This window comes from Balaenoptera ricei, chromosome 7 (genome assembly GCF_028023285.1).
Source record: "Balaenoptera ricei isolate mBalRic1 chromosome 7, mBalRic1.hap2, whole genome shotgun sequence".
NCBI lineage: Eukaryota > Metazoa > Chordata > Mammalia > Artiodactyla > Balaenopteridae > Balaenoptera > Balaenoptera ricei.
The window spans coordinates 112,247,929-112,268,305 of record NC_082645.1 but is presented as its reverse complement, the minus strand read 5'-3'; the positions used below and the strand labels follow the sequence as shown (position 1 = coordinate 112,268,305).

The 20,377-nt window shown below is 40.4% G+C and overlaps 1 protein-coding gene across 1 annotated transcript in view; it reads left to right on the top strand.

Moving 5' to 3' along the window:
• DNER (delta/notch like EGF repeat containing) overlaps positions 1-20,377 on the top strand; it is a 322,853-nt gene that overhangs the window by 207,240 nt on the left and 95,236 nt on the right. The window contains exon 7 of the mRNA XM_059927455.1: positions 16,740-16,853. Within this exon, the coding sequence (XP_059783438.1) occupies positions 16,740-16,853 (114 nt within the window). The remainder of the gene's footprint in view (positions 1-16,739; positions 16,854-20,377) is intronic.

Below are 20,377 nucleotides of genomic sequence, written 5' to 3'. Positions count from 1 at the left end.
GTTTTTGATTAATTTAATGTCTTCTCCCTTCTGATTTCAATTTCTCAGAACATACTTAATGAAAGGATCTTTCTTGAAATCTCTCCCCCATTGTAATCACTAGATTAGGAGACACAGGTGTCATATATAGTCTGGCCTGTATTAATATCTCAATTAATACTTCTTATTTGGGTTCTAGGGAAATGGAATGAAAGAGGCTATTTAAAAATAGCAATGCATGGTGCTTATGCAGTCATTAATTACTTTGTAATGAGTACCCACAGTGTCCCTGGCTCTGTGCTTGGGGCTGGGGACAGAAATCACCAACACATGCTCTTAAAGAATAGGAAAGTAGATCTGGAAGCTGTGCAGTGACAGGTACAGTAATTGAGCCTAGGGGCTCTCCCACTCATGAAAAGAAAAAACATGTGTCAACATGCAGCCAATAAAGGCTTTTTGATGTGATACTGTATTTGACTTTCACGCTCTGATCTTTTTCCTTTGTTATCTGCATGAGATGTGTAACTCTTAAATGAATAATATTAATATTAAAATGTTTGCTGCTGGTTTTCCAGATCAGTGGTTCTCAAACTGTAGCATGGACCTTGTGTCAGAATCACCTGGAGGGCTTCTTAAAACTCAGATTGCTGGGTCTACCCCCAGAGTCTCTGATTCTGTAGGTCTGGGATGATGCTGGTGAATTTGCATTTATGGTAAGTTTCCAGGTGGTGCTCTGGGGACCACACTTGGAGAACCACTGCTCTCAACTGCCTGTTAAAAACTGAGAGATCAGACAATATTGGCATAATGCTTGGCAGTGTGAAAATCCTAAGTTATTCATTCATTCAAAAATATTGAGCCACCTACAATGCGCCAGGCATGGTGCAAGCTATTATGGATTCAAGGGTGCACTTGAAAGAAATGGCTCCTGCCGTTCAGGGTTGATCTCATTCATTACAACTCTCTTGGGGGCCAGGTGTGATCATTATCTCCAGTTCACCCATGAGGGGAATGAAGGTCAAAGTCAATCCACTGATGCTCTCGCTCAGCTGTTCATTGCTTCACCATCCCAGACCTCTGACTCTCCAAACCACGGTCCTTTCCACTGTGCCTCTTGCCTCTGTGCTTATTAGATGTGGTTACTTGTTTTTTTCCTCCTAACCTCGAGGTTAATTTTTCTAAAGCTGCTGAATGTCAGCTTTCTTTCATGCTTTTTATCGCATATTCCCATTTTAATTATATTTTATTGATTGCCTTCTGCAGATGGGCTTCCTATATCTTCCTTTTTTTGCCTTTGGTTTTAAAATGATGTTTGCATTTGCTCACATGTGTTTGTTTTTCCCCTGCCAGCAGATCTTACTAGTTTTTTAAATTTTTTCTGTTAAATAATTTCTGCCTTCCTACTTTGAAATTGGATTCCTCTGAGATTGAATGTCTTGATGGCGCACAGATTCTGGCTGTTTATTGCTTGCTTCAGTGTGCTAATATTAGGCACTTCATCTCTACAGCAGCAGCTGAGGCCCCCGCCGTCTGCTCTGATCCCCCCAGGGTGAGAGCCGAGGCTGGTGGGCTCTGTCGGTGGCATCAGGCTTTCAGTACAAATCCAGTGCTTCTCCTCACTGCACAGGCCAGGCTATTAAAAGACCAGGAATATTAAAAATAGCTCTCACCGCCATTCCCACCTTGGAAGCTTTCAGGACAGCTATGCAAAGAAACAATTAGATTCTACCTCACAGAGTTAAAGTGACTTTTTGTTTCAGGAGAGAAATCATAAAGTAAAGATCATACACAAAAACAATTGTTTCAGAGAATGTTTAGAAAAACAACTGATCGATTGCCTTGACTCATTTAGCCAACTTTGTTTACACTTCATGTAATTTGCCATTGAACTCTGTAAGGTTTACCTTCATTTGAAGAGTACAACCAGTACATAGTGACTTGGGGGTGTTGAGGGATATAGTTTTTTTGTTATATTGCTATCAATCAAGAGACACCACTAGGATGTGGTTTTCTCCAAACCATTCTGATATTCACAGGGAAACATAGCTATTTTTTCTCTTTATATACACTGATAAATTTTAATCGTATTTTATACTTAAATACAAAAGAGTGTAAAATTAAATACTCCCAGGCTACATTAGACCAAAGATAATCCGGTAATGCACCCATTGAATGAATGATTTGGTTCAATGCCTTTCCTTAAAGGTGTCAGGTCATCTTCTCCATCTGGCAGGCTTCACTCACTAGCACATGCACTTTATTTCATCTGACACCATTTCTCATGGTCAGACTGCTTTAAAAGCACTAAGCCTCAGTCTAGAGCTTTCTCAATTGTCCCATATGTCTTTGAAAGACATATGTATCCCGAGGCACAATTTTACTTATATCTTTTTTGTTATACGAGAATGTTCTCCAAAGAGACAATAAAACCTCTGTGATTCCCTAAGAGATCAGCAAGTCCCATTAACATCTGTTTTTGAAACAATTATTTTACTTATGAATTGAATATCACAATTATAAATTCTTCAGTACCTTAAAGTTTTTAGAGTCAAATAATTTATTTTAAAATGGTCTTTAACTTGCTAGGAGTTATAAATATTTCTAAGGATTCTGAGTTTTCAAAATGTTCTGAAGGTGTTGTTTCCCTGTTTTGTAAAGGATCAGCATCTGTTTAAGGGCAGATGAGAGGCATTGGGATAAAAGCAAGGGTTTTTAGTCTGAAGGACCAAGGTCTCATTGACCTAAACTGGGGTTTCTCAACTCTGACGTTAGGGATATTTTGGGCTGGATTAGGGAACTGTCTTGTGTATTGTAGGATGTTTAGCAGCGTCCCTGACTTCTATGCACTAGAGGCCAGAAGCATCCCCAGGGGTGTGACAATAAACAATGTCTCCAGACGTTGTCAAATGTTCCCTGGGGAGAGAGTCACCTGGTGCAGAACCACTGACCTAAGGAATTAAACTTGGATAGGGGCTTTGGCAGGAGAAAGGAGTTCTGTTTCAGATCTGTTGATGCCTATTGCAGGGAACTGTCGAAGGTGCTGAATGCTAGTTGGAGAAGCAAGACTGAAATTCAGAAGAGGGTCAGCCTAGTTCCACCCATGGCAATCTGGCTGAGGGAGCAGGGGAAGGAGGGGCCCTTCAGCAGGGCAACTGCTGCATTGTGTTTTCCCAGATTGGAATTCAGACCACTGCAGAGCACAAGGAGATTTTCGATAGCACATTTTTGAGATAAAAATTTTTATTTTAATAACTATGCATTTACTTTAACGGGCATTAGGAATAAGAGTAACTAGCACATTTCGCCCATGCTGTTCTGGTTATTATTGCTTAGGGAGAAGCTAAATCTAACTTGAAAGATATAATTGATGTTAGGGGAAAAGCTTTAAGCAAGTTAGTTCATTTGTGCCAGGAAATGTTTAAGTGCTAAGGATTCAGTGATTAACAAGACAAAGTCTTGATTCTCAGGGAGTTTATGGTCTCCAAAGGGAACCAAACAAGAATATCATTTCAGGTAATGATAAATATGTTGTAATGGAGCATGCAGGAACCCTGGGGGGACCACAGGAGGCTCCAGGGACGAAGCCTTGATCCCATGGGATCACCTTCTAGGTGGGGAGGTAACCAGTAGATGTGTGTGTTGTTGAGTAGAGGGAAGTGCTAAGATGAAGTATAAGGGAGGGAAAGAGGCACAAGATCTGAGCAGGTGATTTCTGAGTGGAGACCTGCCTAATGGGACGGGGTGGCCATGGAAGGGTGCAGGGTCAGAGGGAACAGCCGATGCAAAGTGATGGTGGGCCACTAGGGCTGAGGTGTTTTTTTTTTTTTTTCTCTTATTAGAGTTCTTCCAGAAGTTTTAATATATTTTTAAATTGTGGTAAAATATACAATGCATAAAATTTACAATTTTAACTATTTTTAAATTTTGGTAAAATTAACATAACATAAAACTTACCATTGTAACCATTTTTAAGTGTACAGTGCAGTAGTGTAAGTACATTTTGATATCCTAGAGTGCCTATTACACACAGGGAGGACTATCTGAAATTATCTTTTGTGTTGGTTTCCTTGTAAGAATTAAACTAAGAAATTATAGTGATTCTCAAGCCCTGTCAAATATCACAATGTGTGTTGCCTCAACCCTGTCTTTCAACTTAAAATTCATTAAAAAAAAATCAATTTCTCAACTAAACGTTTTAATTGGAATCCTAGGTCTGATAATTGCGCTCATGCACCACACTTTCTCCATCGTGACACCTTCTTTGCACACAAACACGCTCAGGTCAGCCTAACCCAGATGCCAAGTGACAATCCCAGGGCTCAGATCTCTGTCATTGTAGCACCATCTCCTTATTTGGCTCCATCTCTTTCTGGGTTACTAGACTCATCCCACTAAGGGAAGAGCTTTATTACCTCTAGCTAATTGCAGTTCTTGACCCAAATGAATTAGATCTGGAGCTCAGAGGACCAGGGTTGTTTCTGGGAGAGAGATTTTCGGCCGTCTTACAAGACCTGAGCATCCAGGGCAATTCTCATACCAGTGATGAACACACAGGGGCCATCCTTTTCCTTACTGTCTCCATCTACGGTCAGCTCTGGTCTGGACTCTCCAAATGGGGCTGATTTCACAATGCACAGTCCTTGGGTTCAAGAGACATCTTGACCTAATGGTTCCGATTTTGTTGGTAACCCCCACTAAGATTGTAGCTAACTCCTTCTCTGCTTAGCTGGATTTTACGTTTCTTTAGCTCCCCTAAGACATTTGTTCATCTCCCTAATTGGTTCTAGGGGTGACTTTAATGCTATTCTGTTAGGTCCTCCTCTCCTTTATGTAATTCAGTTTTAACTGCTTTTTTTAAAAAAAAATTATTTTATGTTATTTATACAGCAGTTTCTTATTAGTTATCTATTTTATACATATTAGTGTATACATGTCAATCCCAATCTCCCAATTCATCCCACCACCCCACCCCCACCCTGCTTTCCCCCCTCAGTGTCCATACTTTTGTTCTCTACATCTGTGTCTCTATTTCTGCCTTGCAAACCAGTTCATCTGTACTATTTTTCTAGATTCCACATATATGCGTTAATATACGATATTTGTTTTTCTCTTTCTGACTTACTTCACTCTGTATGACAGTCTCTAAAGTCCACCCACATCTCTACAAATGACCCAAATTTCATTCCTTTTTATGGCTGAGTAATATTCCATTGTATATATGTACCACATCTTCTTTAGCCATTTGTCTGTTGATGGGCATTTAGGTTGCTTCCATGACCTGGCTATTGTAAATCGTACTGCAATGAACATTGGGGTGCATGTGTCTTTTTGACTTATGGTTTTCTCTAGGTATATGCCCAGTAGTGGGATTGCTGGGTCATATGGTAGTTCTATTTTTAGTTTTTTAAGGAACCTCCATGCTATTCTCCATAGTGGCTGTATCAATTTACATTCTCACCACCAGTGCAAGAGGGTTCTCTTTTCTCCACACCCTCTCCAGCATTTGTTGTTTGTAGATTTTCTGATGATGCCCATTCTAACCGGTGCGAGGTGATACCTCACTGTAGTTTTGATTTGCATTTCTCTAGTAATTAGTGATGCTCAGCAGCTTTTCATGTGCTTCTTGGCCATCTCTATGTCTTCTTTGGAGAAATGTCTATTTAGGTCTTCTGCCCATTTTTTGATTAGGTTGTTTGTTTTTTTAATATTGAGCTGCATGAGCTGTTTATGTATTTTGGAGATTAATCCTTTGTCCATTGATTCGTTTGCAGATATTTTCTCCCATTCTGAGGGTTGTCTTTTCGTCTTGTTTATAGTTTCTTTGCTATGCAAAAGCTTTAAGTTTCATTAGGTCCCATTTGTTTACTTTTGTTTTTATTTCCATTACTCTAGGAGGTGGGTCAAAAAAGATCTTGTGATTTATGTCAAAGAGTGTTCTTCCTGTGTTTTCCTCTAAGAGTTTTATAGTGTCTGGTCTTAAATTTAGGTCTTTAATCCATCTTGAGTTCATTTTTGTGTATGGTGTTAGGGAGTGTTCTAATTTCATTCTTTTACATGTAGCTGTCCAGTTTTCCCTGCACCACTTATTGAAGAGACTGTCTTTTCTCCATTGTATATCTTTGCCTCCTTTGCCATAGATTAGTTGACCATAGGTGCGTGGGTTTATCTCTGGGCTTTCTATCCTGTTCCATTGATCTATATTTCTGTTTTTGTGCCAGCACCATATTGTCTTGATTACTGTAGCTTTGTAGTATAGTCTGAAGTCAGGGAGTCTGATTTCTCCAACTCCTTTTTTTTCCCTCAAGATTGCTTTGGCTATGTGGGGTCTTTTGTGTCTCCATACAAATTTTAAGAATTTTTGTTCTAGTTCTGTAAAAAATGCCATTGGTAATTTGATAGGGATTGCATTGAAACTGTAGATTGCTTTAGGTAGTATAGTCATTTTCACAATATTGACTCTTCCAATACAAGAACATGGTATATCTCTCTATCTGTCTGTGTCATCTTTGACTTCTTTCATCAGTGTCTTATAGTTTTCTGAGTTCATGTCTTTTACCTCCTTAGGTAGGTTTATTCCTAGATATTTAATTCTTTTTGTTGCAGTGGTGAATGAGATTGTTTCCTTATTTCTCTTTCTGATTTTTCATTGTTGGTGTATAGGAATGCAAGAGATTTCTTTGCATTAATTTTGTATCCTGCAACTTTACCAAATTCATTGTTTAGCTCTAGTAGTTTTCTGGTGGCATCTTTAGGATTCTCTATGTATAGTTTCATATCATCTGCAAACAGTGACAGTTTTACTTTTTCTTTTCCAATTTATATTCCTTTCTTTTTCTTCTCTGATTGCCATGGCTAGGACTTCCAAAACTATGTTGAATAATAGTGGCAAGAGTGGACATCCTTGTCTTATTCCTGATCTTAGAGGAAATGCTTTCAGTTCTTCACCATTGAGAATGATGTTTGCCGTGGGTTTGTCATATATGGCCTTTATTATGTTGAGGTAGGTTCCTTCTATGCCCACTCTCTGGAGAGTTTTTAATCATAAATGGGTGTTGAATTTTGTGGAAAGCTTTTTCTGCATCTATTGAGATGATCATACAGTTTTTCTTCTTCAGTTTGTTAATATGGTGTATCACATTGATTGATTTGCATATATTGAAGAATCCTTGTGTCCCTGGGATAAATCCCACTTGATCATGGTGTAGGATCCTTTTAACGTGTTGCTGGATTCTGTTTGCTAGTAGTTTGCTGAGGATTTTTGCATCTATATTTGTCAGTGATATTGGTCTGCAATTTTCTTTTTTCACGATATCTTTGTCTGGTTTTGGTATCAGGGTGATGGTGGCCTTGTAGAATGTGTTTGGGAGTGTTCCTTCCTCTGCAGTTTTTTGGAAGAGTTTGAGAAGGATGGGTGTTAGCTATTCTCTAAATGTTTGATAGAATTCACCTGTGAAGCCATCTGATCCTGGACTTTTGTTTGTTGGAAGATTTTAAATCACAGTTTCAATTTCAGTGCTTGTGATTGGTCAGTTCATATTTTCTGTTTCTTCCTGGTTCAGTCTTGGAAGGTTATACCTTTCTAAGAACTTGTCCATTTCTTCCAGGTTGTCCATTTTATTGGCATAGAGCTGCTTGTAGTAGTCTCTCATGATGCTTTGTATTTCTGTGGTGTCCGTTGTAACTTGTCCTTTTTCATTTCTAATTTTATTGAGTCCTCTCCCTCTTTTTCTTGATGACTGGCTAAAGGTTTATCAATTTTGTTTATCTTCTCAAAGAACCAGCTTTTAGTTTTATTGATCTTTGCTATTGTTTTCTTTCTTTCTATTTCATTTATTTTTCTCTGATCTTTATGATTTCTTTCCTTCTGCTAACTTTGGGTTTTGTTTGTTCTTCTTTCTCTAGTTCCTTTAGGTGTAAGGTTAGATTGTTTATTTGAGATTTTTCTTGTTTCTTGAGGTAGGATTGTATTGCTATAAACTTCCCTCTTAGAACTGCTTTTGCTGCATCCCATAGGTTTTGGATCATCATGTTTTCATTGTCATTTGTCTCTAGGCATTTTTTGATTTCCTCTTTGATTTCTCCAGTGATCTCTTGGTTATTTAGTAACATATTGTTTACCCTCCATGTGCTTGTGTTTCTAAGGTTTTTTCCCCCGTAATTGATTTCTAATCTCAATAGTGTTGTGGTCGGAAAAGATGTTTGATATGATTTCAATTTTCTTAAATTTGCCGAGGCTTGATTTGTGACCCAAGATATGATCTATCCTGGAGAATGTTCCATGTGCACTTGAGAAGAAAGTGTAACCTGCTGTTTTTGGATGGAATGTCCTACAAATATCAATTAAATCTATCTGGTCGATTGTGTCATTTAAAGCTTGTGTTTCTTTATTAATTTTCTGTCTGGATGATCTGTCCATTGGTGTAAGTGAGGTGTTAAAGTCCCCCACTATTATTGTGTTACTGTTGTTTTCCTCTTTTATAGCTGCTAGCATTTGCCTTATGTACTGAGGTGCTCCTATGTTGGGTGCATATATATTCATAATTGTTATATCTTCTTCTTGGATTGATCCCTTGATCATTATGTAGTGTCCTTCCTTGTCGCTAGTAACATTCTTTATTTTAAAGTCTATTTTATCTGATATGAGTATTGCTACTCCAGCTTTCTTTTGATTTCCATTTGCATGGAATATCTTTTTCCACCCCCTCACTTTCAGTCTGTATGTGTCCCTAGGTCTGAAGTGGGTCTCTTGTAGACAGCATATATATGGGTCTTGTTTTTGTATCCATTCAGTGAGCCTGTGTCTTTTGGTTGGAGCATAATCCATTCACATTTAAGGTAATTATCGATATGTATGTTCCTATGACCATTTTCTTAATTGTTATGGGTTTGTTTTTGTAGGTCCTTTTCTTCTCTTGTGTTTCCCACTTAGAGAAGTTCCTTTAGCATTTGTTGCAGAGCTGGTTTGGTGGTGCTGCATTCTCTTAGCTTTTGCTTGTCTGTGAAGCTTTTGATTTCTCCATCGAATCTGAATGAGATCCTTGCTGGGTAGAGTAATCTTGGTTGTAGGTTCTTCCCTTTCATGACTTTAAATATATCATGCCACTGCTTTCTGGCTTGTAGAGTTTCTGCTGAGAAATCAGCTGTTAACCTTATGGGATATTCCCTTGTATGTTATTTGTCGTTTTTCCCTTGTTGCTTTTAATAATTTTTCTTTGTCTTTAATTTTTGTCAGTTTGATTACTATGTGTCTTGGCATGTTTCTCTTTGGATTTATCCTGCCTGGGACTCTCTGTTGTTCCTGGACTTGGGTGGCTATTTCCTTTCCCATGTTAGGGAAGTTTTCGACTATAATCTCTTCAAATATATTCTCGGGTCATTTCTCTCTCTCTTCTCCTTCTGGGACTCCTATAAGGCGAATGTTGTTGTTTTTAATATTGTCCCAGAGGTCTATTAGGCTGTCTTCATTTCTTTTCTTTTTTTTTTTCTTTATTCTGTTCCATAGCAGTGAATTCCACCATTCTGTCTTCCAGGTCACTTATCCGTTCTTCTGCCTCAGTTATTCTGCTATTGATTCCTTGTAGTGTAGTTTTCATTTCAGTTATTGTATTGTTCATCTCTGTTTGTTTGTTCTTTAATTCTTCTAGGTGTTTGTTCTTTAATTCTTCTAGATCTTTGTTAAACATATCTTGCATCTTCTTGATCTTTGCCTCCATTCTTTTTCCAAGGTCCTGGATCATCTTCACTATCATTATTCTGAATTCTTTTTCTGGAAGGTTGCCTATCTCCACTTCATTTAGTTGTTTTTCTGGGGTTTTATCTTGTTCCTTCATCTGGTACATAGTCCTCTGCCTTTTCATTTTGTCTCTCTTTCTGTGAATGTGGTTTTCATTCCACAGGCTGCAGAATTGTAGTTCTTCTTGCTTCTGCTGCCTGCCCTCTGGTGGATGAGGCTATCTAAGAGGCTTGTGCAAGCTTCCTGATGGGAGCGACTGGTGGTGGGTAGAGCTGGGTGTTGTTATGGTGGGCAGAGCTCAGTAAAACTGTAATCCACTTGTCTGCTGATATGTGGGGCTGAATTGCCTCCCTGTTGGTTGTTTGGCCTGAGGCAACCCAGCACTGGAGGCTACAGGCTCTTTGGTGGGGCTAATGGTTGACTCCGGGAGGGCTTATACCAAGTAGTACTTCCCAGAACTTCTGATGCCAGTGTCCTTGTCCCCATGGTGAGCCACAGCCACCCCCCCCCCCCGCCTGTTCAGGAGACCCTCCAACACTAGCAGGTAGGTCTGGTTCAGTCTCCTATGGGGTCACTGCTCCTACACCCCTGGTTCCTTATGCGCACACTACTTTGTGTGTGCCCTCACAGTGGAGTCTCTGTTTCCCCCAGTCCTGTTGAAGTCCTACAATCAAATCCCGCTAGCCTTCAAAGTCTGATTCTCTAGGAATTCCTCCTCCCATTGCCGGACCCCCAGGTTGGGAAGCCTGATGTGGGGCTCAGAACCTTCACTCCAATGAGCGGACTTTTGTGGTATAATTGTTTTCCAGTTTGTGAGTCACCCACCCACCGATTATGGGATTTGATTTTTATTGTGATTGTGCCCCTCCTACCATCTCACTGCGTCTTCTCTCTTTGGATGTGGGGCATCATTTTTGGTGAGTTCCAGTGTCTTCCTGTCGATGATTGTTTAGAAGTTAATTGTGATTCCGGTGCTCTCACAGGAGTGAGTGAGCGCACGTCCTTCTACTTCGCCATCTTGAACCAAATCCTCTAACTGCACGTGTCTTTATCTCCTGATTTTCCAGATGAAATTCTGCTGCATGTCCATCTCATCCCCCTCCCCTCCTAAAGTTAGTTGCTAACTTTCTTCTTAGTAATTTCTGTATTACATGACAGTTTAAAATTTGCACCATACATCTCTTTCTAGGGCAGGATCATAACTGCTTGTGTTGTATCCAGCGTCCCTCTCATGTCCTTGTGTGGTCCTGAGACCACAGCATGAAAACAGTGCTAAAGAGTGAAAAGGAGCTGGGCATGTTTGGGAACAGAACAGGGCCTCAGGAGGCTGCAGCATTGTGGTCAATGGGGAGATTGAAGATGAGGAGGCAGGGGCCAGGTCATGGTGTGCTTTTTAGCCATGGGGTAACGTGTTTGGGTTTTATCCAAGCTTTTGGGGAAACCACTGGAGGGTTTTAAATATAAAAGTAATAGGATATAAATTATGTTTTAAAAAGATCTCTCTGGCTGCTCCCATGTAGAATTGATTTTAAGAAATCAAGTGTAGTCATTAAGAGATGGGTTGGGGGACCATTATTTGAGTCCTGGTGGGAGGCAGCGATGCCTGGAACGAGACAATATGAATGGTGTCATATGGTTGTGATGATAATTTGGAAGACGGTCCATGAGTGCTTATGGTTCGGTTATGAGGAGGCGCCATATTGCTGGTTGGAAGGACAGGAATGGAGATGTTTACTGATATTGGCCTCTGTAGTTAGGTATAGACTTCTGTCATTTGGGAACCAGAATGAAGGAAGCTTGTCACTGCTGTGCATTTTTAGAGAAGTGTGAATGACAGTCACATCTTTTCTGCATCCTTCTGTATCTTTACACAGGCCTTTTTCTGTGTTTTGTCAGCCTTCACCTTGGGAACTTACAGTGTAGATCTTCAAGGCCTGAAATGCCTGAAATACATACATTCGTGTGTGTGCTGGAACAAATCCTCCGTGACACACACCAATGGTCACCACTTACTACCTCTCCCACCCACTGTGTTGACGCCATCACAGTCTGGCTTGACCATCTTCTACCAGGTCCTCTGGGTGCCTGTCACTGCTTTGGTAGGATAAAGCAACGTTATTCACGATTGGCATAGTTACTTCATTCACCAGAAAGGGACTAGCTTTCTGCAGGGTGGAAAGAAGAACCCTTCCTTCCTTCCATTAAAGGCAAAGCTTTAATGGTCTTTGTTCATTTAAAGTCCTACCAATCCCTCATTTAGTTTTGACTCTGTGGTTATGACATCAAATTAAAAAACAAAAGACACAGGAAGGGAGATCTGTAAGGCTTAGGTATCCAGCTCAGAGTATCACATATAGCTCAGTGTCAATGATTTGTCTGACAACTGCAGGTAAGTCTCTGCTCTCTGAGGGTCTAAGAAATGGCTCACTGGTGTTTAAGGGCCCTTTGAGTCAGATGCAGAGTGCTCATGGTTCCTTGCCCTCTATCTCTTCTCTCCAAGAGCTGGCCGCAGTTGGTCAGTGAGAGCAATGCAGTCAGTGGTGGTACTCCAGGCACTTCCAGCTAGCCACTCGCTTGAGGCCAGTAGTAATACCTGGCCCCATGTGGACAAGCATCAGGTCCTGAACTACGGCTCAGCAGATCCATAGGCTGGTTGTTGCCCACAGCTGACCAACTGGCCACCTGCAGCTAAGGATGCTGGGTAATCCCCAACATCCCATAACCCCAGCCCCACCTCTCTGCCTCTCTCTCATCCCTCCCACACTCCTCCACTGCTGTTTTTCATCTCCAGTTATACTGAACTCATAGACATGCCAGTACGGGTATACTTTGCAGTCCAGCTAATTACAGAGGGCCTTTTTCTTTATAGTTCCATGTTTTCCATATTTTAAAAATCTTTAATATAATGCTTTTACAATCTTGAGAAAGAAAAATGGAGCTTGAGGAATCAGGCTCCCTGATTTCAGACTATATTACAAAGCTACAGTAATCAAGACAGTATGGTACTGGGACAAAAACAGAAATATAGATCAATGGAACAGGATAGAAAGCCCAGAGATAAACCCACACACCTATGGTCACCTTATCTTGGATAATGGAGGCAAGAATATACAATGGAGAAAAGACAGTCTCTTCAATAAGTGGTGCTGGGAAAACTGGACAGCTACATATAAAAGAATGAAATTAGAACACTCTCTAACACCATGCACAAGAATAAACTAAAATGGGTTAAAGACCTAAAGGTAAGACCAGACACTATAAAACTCATAGAGGAAAACACAGGCAGAACACTCTATGACATAAATCACAGCAAGATCCTTTTTGACCCACCTCTTAGAGAAATGGAAATAAAAACAAAAATAAACAAATGGGACCTAATGAAACTTAAAAGCTTTTGCACAGCAAAGGAAACCATAAACAAGACGAAAAGGCAACCCTCAGAATGGGAGAAAATATTTGCAAATGAAGCAACTGACAAAGGATTAATCTCCAAAATATACAAGCAGATCATGCAGCTCAATATCAAAAAAACAAAAACAACCCAATCCAAAAATGGACAGAAGACTTAAATAGACATTTCTCCAAAGAAGATATACAGATTGCCAGCAAACACATGAAAGGATGCTCAATATCACTAATCATTAGAGAAATGCAAATCATAACTATAGTGAGGTATCACCTCACACCAGTCAGAATGGCCATCACCAAAAAGTCTACAGACAATAAATGCTGGAGAGGGTGTGGAGAAAAGGGAACCCTCCTGCACTGGTGGTGGGAATGTAAATTGATACAGCCACTGTGGATAACAGTATGGCTGTTCCTTAAAAAACTAAAAATAGAACTACCATATGACACAGCAATCCCACTACTGGGCATATACCCTGAGAAAACCATAATTAAAGAAGAGTCATGGACCACAGTGTTCATTGCAGCTCTATTTACAATAGCCAGGATATGGAAGCAACCTAAGTGTCCATCGACAGATGAATGGTTAAAGAAGATGTGGTACATATATACAATGGAATATTACTCAGCCATGAAAAGAAATGAAATTGAGTTATTTGTAATGAGGTGGATGGGCCTAGAGTCTGTCATACAGAGTGAAGTAAGTCAGAAAGAGAAAAACAAATACCATATGCTAATACATATATATGGAATCTAAAAAAAAAAAATGGTTCTGATGAATCTAGGGGCAGGACAGGAATAAAGATGCAGATGTAGAGAATGGACTTGAGGACACAGGAAGGGGGAAGGGTAAGCTGGGACGAAGTGAGAGAGTAGAATTGACATATATACACTACCAAATGTAAAATAGATAGTGGGAAGCAGCCACATAGCACAGGGAGATCAGCTTGGTGGTTTGTGACCACCTAGAGGAGTGGGATAGGGAGGGTGGGAGGGAAACGCAAGAGGGAGGGGATATGGGGATATATGTATATGTATAGCTGATTCATGTTGTTATACAGCAGAAACTAACACAACAACGTAAAGCAATTATACTCCATTAAAGGTGTTAAAAAAAAAAAAAAGTCACATGAAAAAAACCCCAAATATATAATGCTTTTAAAGCTTGGGAACAGAAAGCAATGATATAGTGACTGATCCTTGAGCAGTGTTCTTCATTGGAGGGGACTATTGGCATTTGAGTGAGAAAACTGTGTTATTCTGGACCATTTTCGGCAGTGCAGGGCTTCAGCATCTCCACCATGGAATGCCGGTGTGACCCCCTAACCATTATGACAGTCCCTAACATCCCCACATCACAAACGTGGATTATACTCTTGGATTGAAATCTTACTAAACTTGAGTACGATATTGGAGCATTTAACAGCACTGAAGATTCACCTTGCTTATAGTTTTAATTTAATACTAGATCTGTTAGGGAATTCCCTGGCTGTCTAGTGGTTAGGACTTTGCACTTCCACTGCAGGGGGCCCGGATCCAGTCCCTGGTCAGGGAATGAAGATCCTGCAATCCGCGCAGAGCGGCCAAAAAAAAAACAAACAACAATTTAGATCTATTAGATAAGAACAAATTAAAGGCATGGGAAGATTTGTGTATTATCAGACAATGTGGTTCTTAAAAAGAAATTGTTGATATTAATAAATATAGAGTGTTTAACTAAATTTGTAAATGGGACCAGACATTCATTAAGGAGGCCATTAAAAGTGATCTTTTCAAAATAAATCTCTTTTAGTTAGGGATGCATAATGAAGTCTTTATAGGTGACAAGAAATTTTCTTTAAGGTATCCACAGGGATGATATGGAAGTATGAGGAGACTAGATCAAATTAAATGGACAAAATGTGAATAATTCTGAATTTAGGCATTTTATTTGAAAATATATTAACATAAAATTGTTATATTAAGATATTCTGTTCTGAATTTTGGAGTAGATTTTTGTCCTGGTGTTTGGATTTTTAGTTTACATGATTATCTTGCTCTTCTCATACCCATGAGTTAGCTACAGTCCCCTAGACTGTTTTAAAGCCCGTAAGGAAGAGTAGGATTGCAAACAATGGCCTCCATGATCACAGTCTGTAACTTAGACTGTAACTTAGTTTGGCAGGTCATTGAAGCTCAGGCCAATCTCTCCTAACATTGATTTATTTTTGCAAATACAAGTGCTAATGACAGTCTTTCAAAACAAATAATTCAGAAAGACAAGTTTTTAATGTACTTTATGTACATCCTGGAAAGCACAAAATGTTAGAGTATGATTATAATTTTGTAGGAAATATCTGTGCATAAACATTTCTGATAGGAATGATCTCCAAAGTATTAATAATTCTGTCACTCAATAACATAACTAAGGGTAACTTTTTTCTCTTTCTATTTTAAATCTTGTATTTTCCAAATTTCCTTTCATAATCATTTTCCACTTTAAACTAAAAAACATAATTGCATGTTATTTTTTAAACTTGCCTTTTGGAGGGGCTTTGTTTTCAAAGTTAACAAAGTATTTGGAATTTATTTAAGGCTTCTCAGCTGCATGGCTATTCCAATAGATACAAGTCCTTATTTTCTCATCACACATATGTGGTTATGTTATTACCCAAAAAAATCACCACTGGAGGCTTGCTTCACCGAGAAAATTTACTGGGTTGGGTTTGTGCTTCAAATTAGAATTAAGATGCATATAGTCATGTGCTTAATATTATATGTGTCTCAACCTTTTTGTCTTTAAAATGAAGGGATAGGGCATGAATTGAACACCAAGGGTCTTCTAGCTGTAAAATATAAAAAGTTAAAAAATTTTAATACTTACCTGGCAATTTTCCTAGTGGTTCTTTTTAATAGGTACTGGGATGACCTTGGGAAAGTGGCCATCATCTCAGTGGTCAAGCAAGACATTATAGAGCCTGTTTTTCCTTAGGTCAGAAGGAAAGGACAGTGGTCTTCAGGCTCAGTTTCTGAAGGTTCTGACTAATATTTCAAAATAAAATTCGGAGCTAACGTTGAAAAAAGTCTCTCTTTGCATAAAGATTTTTTTTTTTTTTTTTTTTGGCTGGGTTGGATCTTCGTTGCTGCGTGGGCTTTCTCTAGTTGTGGCGAGCGGGGGCTACTCTTCGTTGTGGTGCGTGGGCTTCTCATTGCGGTGGCTTCTCTTGTTGCGGAGCATGGGCTCTAGGTGCACAGGCTTCCGTAGTTGTGGCTCGTGGACTCTAGAGCGCAAGCTCAGTAGTTGTGGCGCACAGGCTTAGTTGCTCCGCGGCATGTGGGATCTTCCCGGACCAGGGCTCGAACCCGGGTTCCCTGCATTGGCAGGTGGATTCTTAACCACTGCGCCACCAGGGAAGTCCTGCAATAAATATTTTTGCAAAGCAAATGACTTTTGAACTATGATTCTAAACGGCTCTGATTGTTTCTTGTTGTAAAACCAAATTAGATCAAGGATTGCCTGGGAGACTAGCTTAATGCTGCTGCCTTGGTTGGATGGGTACCAGTTGACTCCATCAATTCATGGGATGGTTCATCAGAGTTTTGGGACAAAGTATTTTATAAATGTCTGTCTTGTTTTGTTCAGGTTATACTGGAGAGCTTTGCCAATCCAAGATTGACTATTGTATCCTAGACCCATGCAGAAATGGAGCAACCTGCATTTCTGATCTCAGTGGATTCACCTGCCAGTGTCCAGAAGGTAAATATTATTACCCCAGGAATAACTTACGTTTTCCATTTTAAATCATACATTAATTTGATGACCTTGTACTTCAATTTTCTGAAAAATCTCTACTCAAGAGAACTTCCTGTTTTGTTCCGTTCATAAAACAAGATATAAGATGGTCCTTTCCTTTTAAGCTCTGTGCTAGAATAGCTTGGAAATTACGTCTGAATATTAGACATAATCTCAAAATTTCTGCAATTTTCATTTATACATTGAAAATGAATAACTATAATAAAATGGAATTTCTTTCTAATGGCAAATTTCACTTGTTAAGATTCCTATTTTTTAAACTATGCATTTGGTTTACGTTAAAAAAATTTCAACATTAAGTTCACCTGTTTTTGTCTTTAAATCAACTTTATAACATCTTGGAGACTTCTAGTCCCCTGGAAAGCCACATCTTTAGAGCTACTTTTAATAAAAAAATAGTTGTACTGTTTTCAATTTCACCTTGAAGAAGCAGGCAGATAATCCCAGCTATGGAACTGGTGTTCAAGGAATGATTTTGTACTTGGAGGAAGTTTTGTTCCCATTTCTGCTTGGAGGGGTGTTATGGAAGGGATTGCTTTAAACCTTTAATGTTGTAAGAATAACATGATATTAGAGGTGTTTTTTTCCCCCCCTAAAATAATCAGGAGCATGTGAGCTCGTGATCCACAGAAGTGACCTTGACAACTACATAGAGTAGACTGACATCCTTTGAAGAGATTAAATGTAGCGTCTGCGTGTATAAGGAAGCAGCTCTGTACTCAGAATAACCTGAACTGCCCCTGGCTGAGAGGCTGGAGTGGGGCAGTGGTACGGATGGGTGTTGATAAAAGGCCACCGACCTCCTGGGTAACCCGAGGGCTCAGGTGCCTCATACCCTTTCATATTTTGAACACTGAACAGTGGCTAAGGAAGTGAATTCTGTGTCCTGGCTTCTGCTCCCCTGGGCAGGGGCAGGAACGAGTGGCTGTGGCTCTTTTGGTTATCCCCAAGCTGTGTGTGCTTGTGATGGATGTGGTTACCATGATGATGGAATTATATGTGCTGGACCATCTCCCCTCTTCACTTGAGTGTCTTAAGCAAATGGGAAAACTGGAAACGTTGGCAGGCGGATGACTGAGTCAGCGGCACCAATTGTCACCCAATGTACAGAGCGCTGGGCAGTTTCTTACAGCTTTGCCACGCCCTGGGTTAGTCATTTGCCGTCTAACTCTGGTTGTAGGCTGTGCTTAGAGTCAAGGGCAGGCTTCAGGGTCAGCGGCTGATTGACTGCTGACAAACCATTAATCCCCCAACCCCATCCGATCCTCCTTTCCCTTTTCTCGTGAATATGTGTGCTGAGGACCCTGCTTCCCTCACAGAGACATTTTGGGATCGAATGGGATTTTGGGGAGAGGTCTTTGAAAACTCCAAAGTGCTTTATTATCATACTTCTGATTGCTGCCAGGAAGTTCAGAGGCCAGCCCAGAGGCTCTGAGAGGTAGTGACTTGCACAAAGTTACACTAGTAGTAAAGGATGACCCTTGAACCAGAGCCCAGGAATTTTGTGCTCACTCATGCTCCGTTTTCTAGTTGATAAAGATTTGCCAAGCACATCCTACATGCCAGGCACTGAGCTGGGTGCTGGGCCCTAGGGTTGGCAAAGCTGAAAGGGCCCCTCCCATGGTGCAGACACAGATAAGTCCATAGTTAACATCCAGGAATCGGTGCCTTGAAGACGCACAAGGATCTGCTTAGCTTTGGGGACCCGGGAGAGGTGCCCACGTGTAGAGACCCTGAATGAGGAGAAGGAGGAAGCTGGGGAAGTTGAGGGCATCACCGAGGAGCAAAGGGAAAAGGGGAAGAAAGTGGGTGACGACGGCTGAGTCCTCAGGGCGTCACAGGGCTTTGTGCGTGGTGTTGGGGCACGTCATATTCAACCCAGACGGGAGGGCAGGGGCTTAGGTTTGAAGCCCGTTTTGCCTCTTGCTCACCAGCTCCGTCCCTGGGCCAGCGATTTCATACTTCTCTGTGTCTCAGTTTTTTAATCTGTAAAATTGGGACCATGATAACGCCCACTTCCTAGGGCCCCTGACGGTGGAATGAGAAGACGCTTAGCACAGTGCCTGGGTAAGTACTCAGTAAGTATTAGGCACCTTATCATGACTGTTTTCCTAATAATGATTACTATTAAACCACTGAAAAATGTAAACAGGAATTTGAAATTTTTCTTGTGGAGCAGTGTGGAATGTGGGTTGGAGAGAGACAAGACGGGGAGTAAGCAGAAAAGTTTGGGGGACTGTTGTAGGAATCTGGGAAATCGATGTTGACTGCTAGGAAGGGAAGGTAGAATTTGAAAAGGAGAGAAGCTGATGGATTTGGGAGAACTTGGCAGGGAAAATGGAGGGGCCTGGAGATGGATGGGATATGGAGGGGGAGGGAGAGTGAGGGGGCAAGTCTGCGGCTTCTCTTACTTTACGGTTGGTTGTGCCATTCATGGAGAAAAAGAAACATGGAGGAAAAGTGTTCTATTTTGGACACGTTGAGTGTGACATTCAAGTGGAGATGGCAGCTGGGCAGTTGCGGTGAGTCTGGAAGTGAGCGGGGATGTCTGGGCCAAGTCTATACACAGAGACCTTGGTCTATAGATAGTAATTTAAACCTGGCCGTCCATAGGGTTGTCTAGAGACCTTCTCCTTTATCCAATAGCCTATCAGTTCCTCCATGCCGTCTTGATAAAGCCTAGAGAAAATGTGATGATCTAGAATTGAAATGATGGAGATGAATTTCCCAGCAAGTCTTCATATGAAGACTTTCATCCGGAGGTTTACCTTCACTGAAGACTGACCAGGGAAAGTGGCTTCAGTTATAATGCGGAAGAATTCATTGCGGTGTTTTGAAGTCTCTCAGCAGCCAGCATTTTAAAAGCAGGCCCTCCCACTGACCTGTTCTTAGGGTGGTTTTTGTAGAAACTAATATTTGTAGAGCACCTTGCACTTAAAAAAAGCCTGCGTCTCCAGGAGTTTTCTCATATCAGCCACACTGTGAAAACAAGTTTGAAAGCGTGTCAAGTCCACAGAGTGTTCTAAAGTTCAGAGCCAGCACTTGACCCTTTCCTGCCTCCTCTTCTTTCTTTTTCTTCCCCCTGCAGTGATTAACATTTTGGCATGTTTGCTTTGTATTTACATATATAGTTTGTTTTTTTGCAAAGTAATTTGAAAGTAAATTATAGGCATCATCACATTTCATCCCAAAATAAATCAGTTGAAGAACAGAATAAATCAGAATAAGAACATTCTCCTTGATATCTACAATACCACACCAAAGAAAATAAGTAATTATTTCCTAATATTATTTGCTCTCTGCCCCATTTTCACTTGCTCCTTTGCATGTTTGTGTTGATTCTGTCTGCCCTGTTTCCCTGTGATATTCTTTGAGGGTGGCAAATGTATTTTATTCATCTCTCTCTTACTAACTCTCATTATCCTATCATGGAGCTTTTAGTTCCATATTTTATGTTAGTAGGAGGT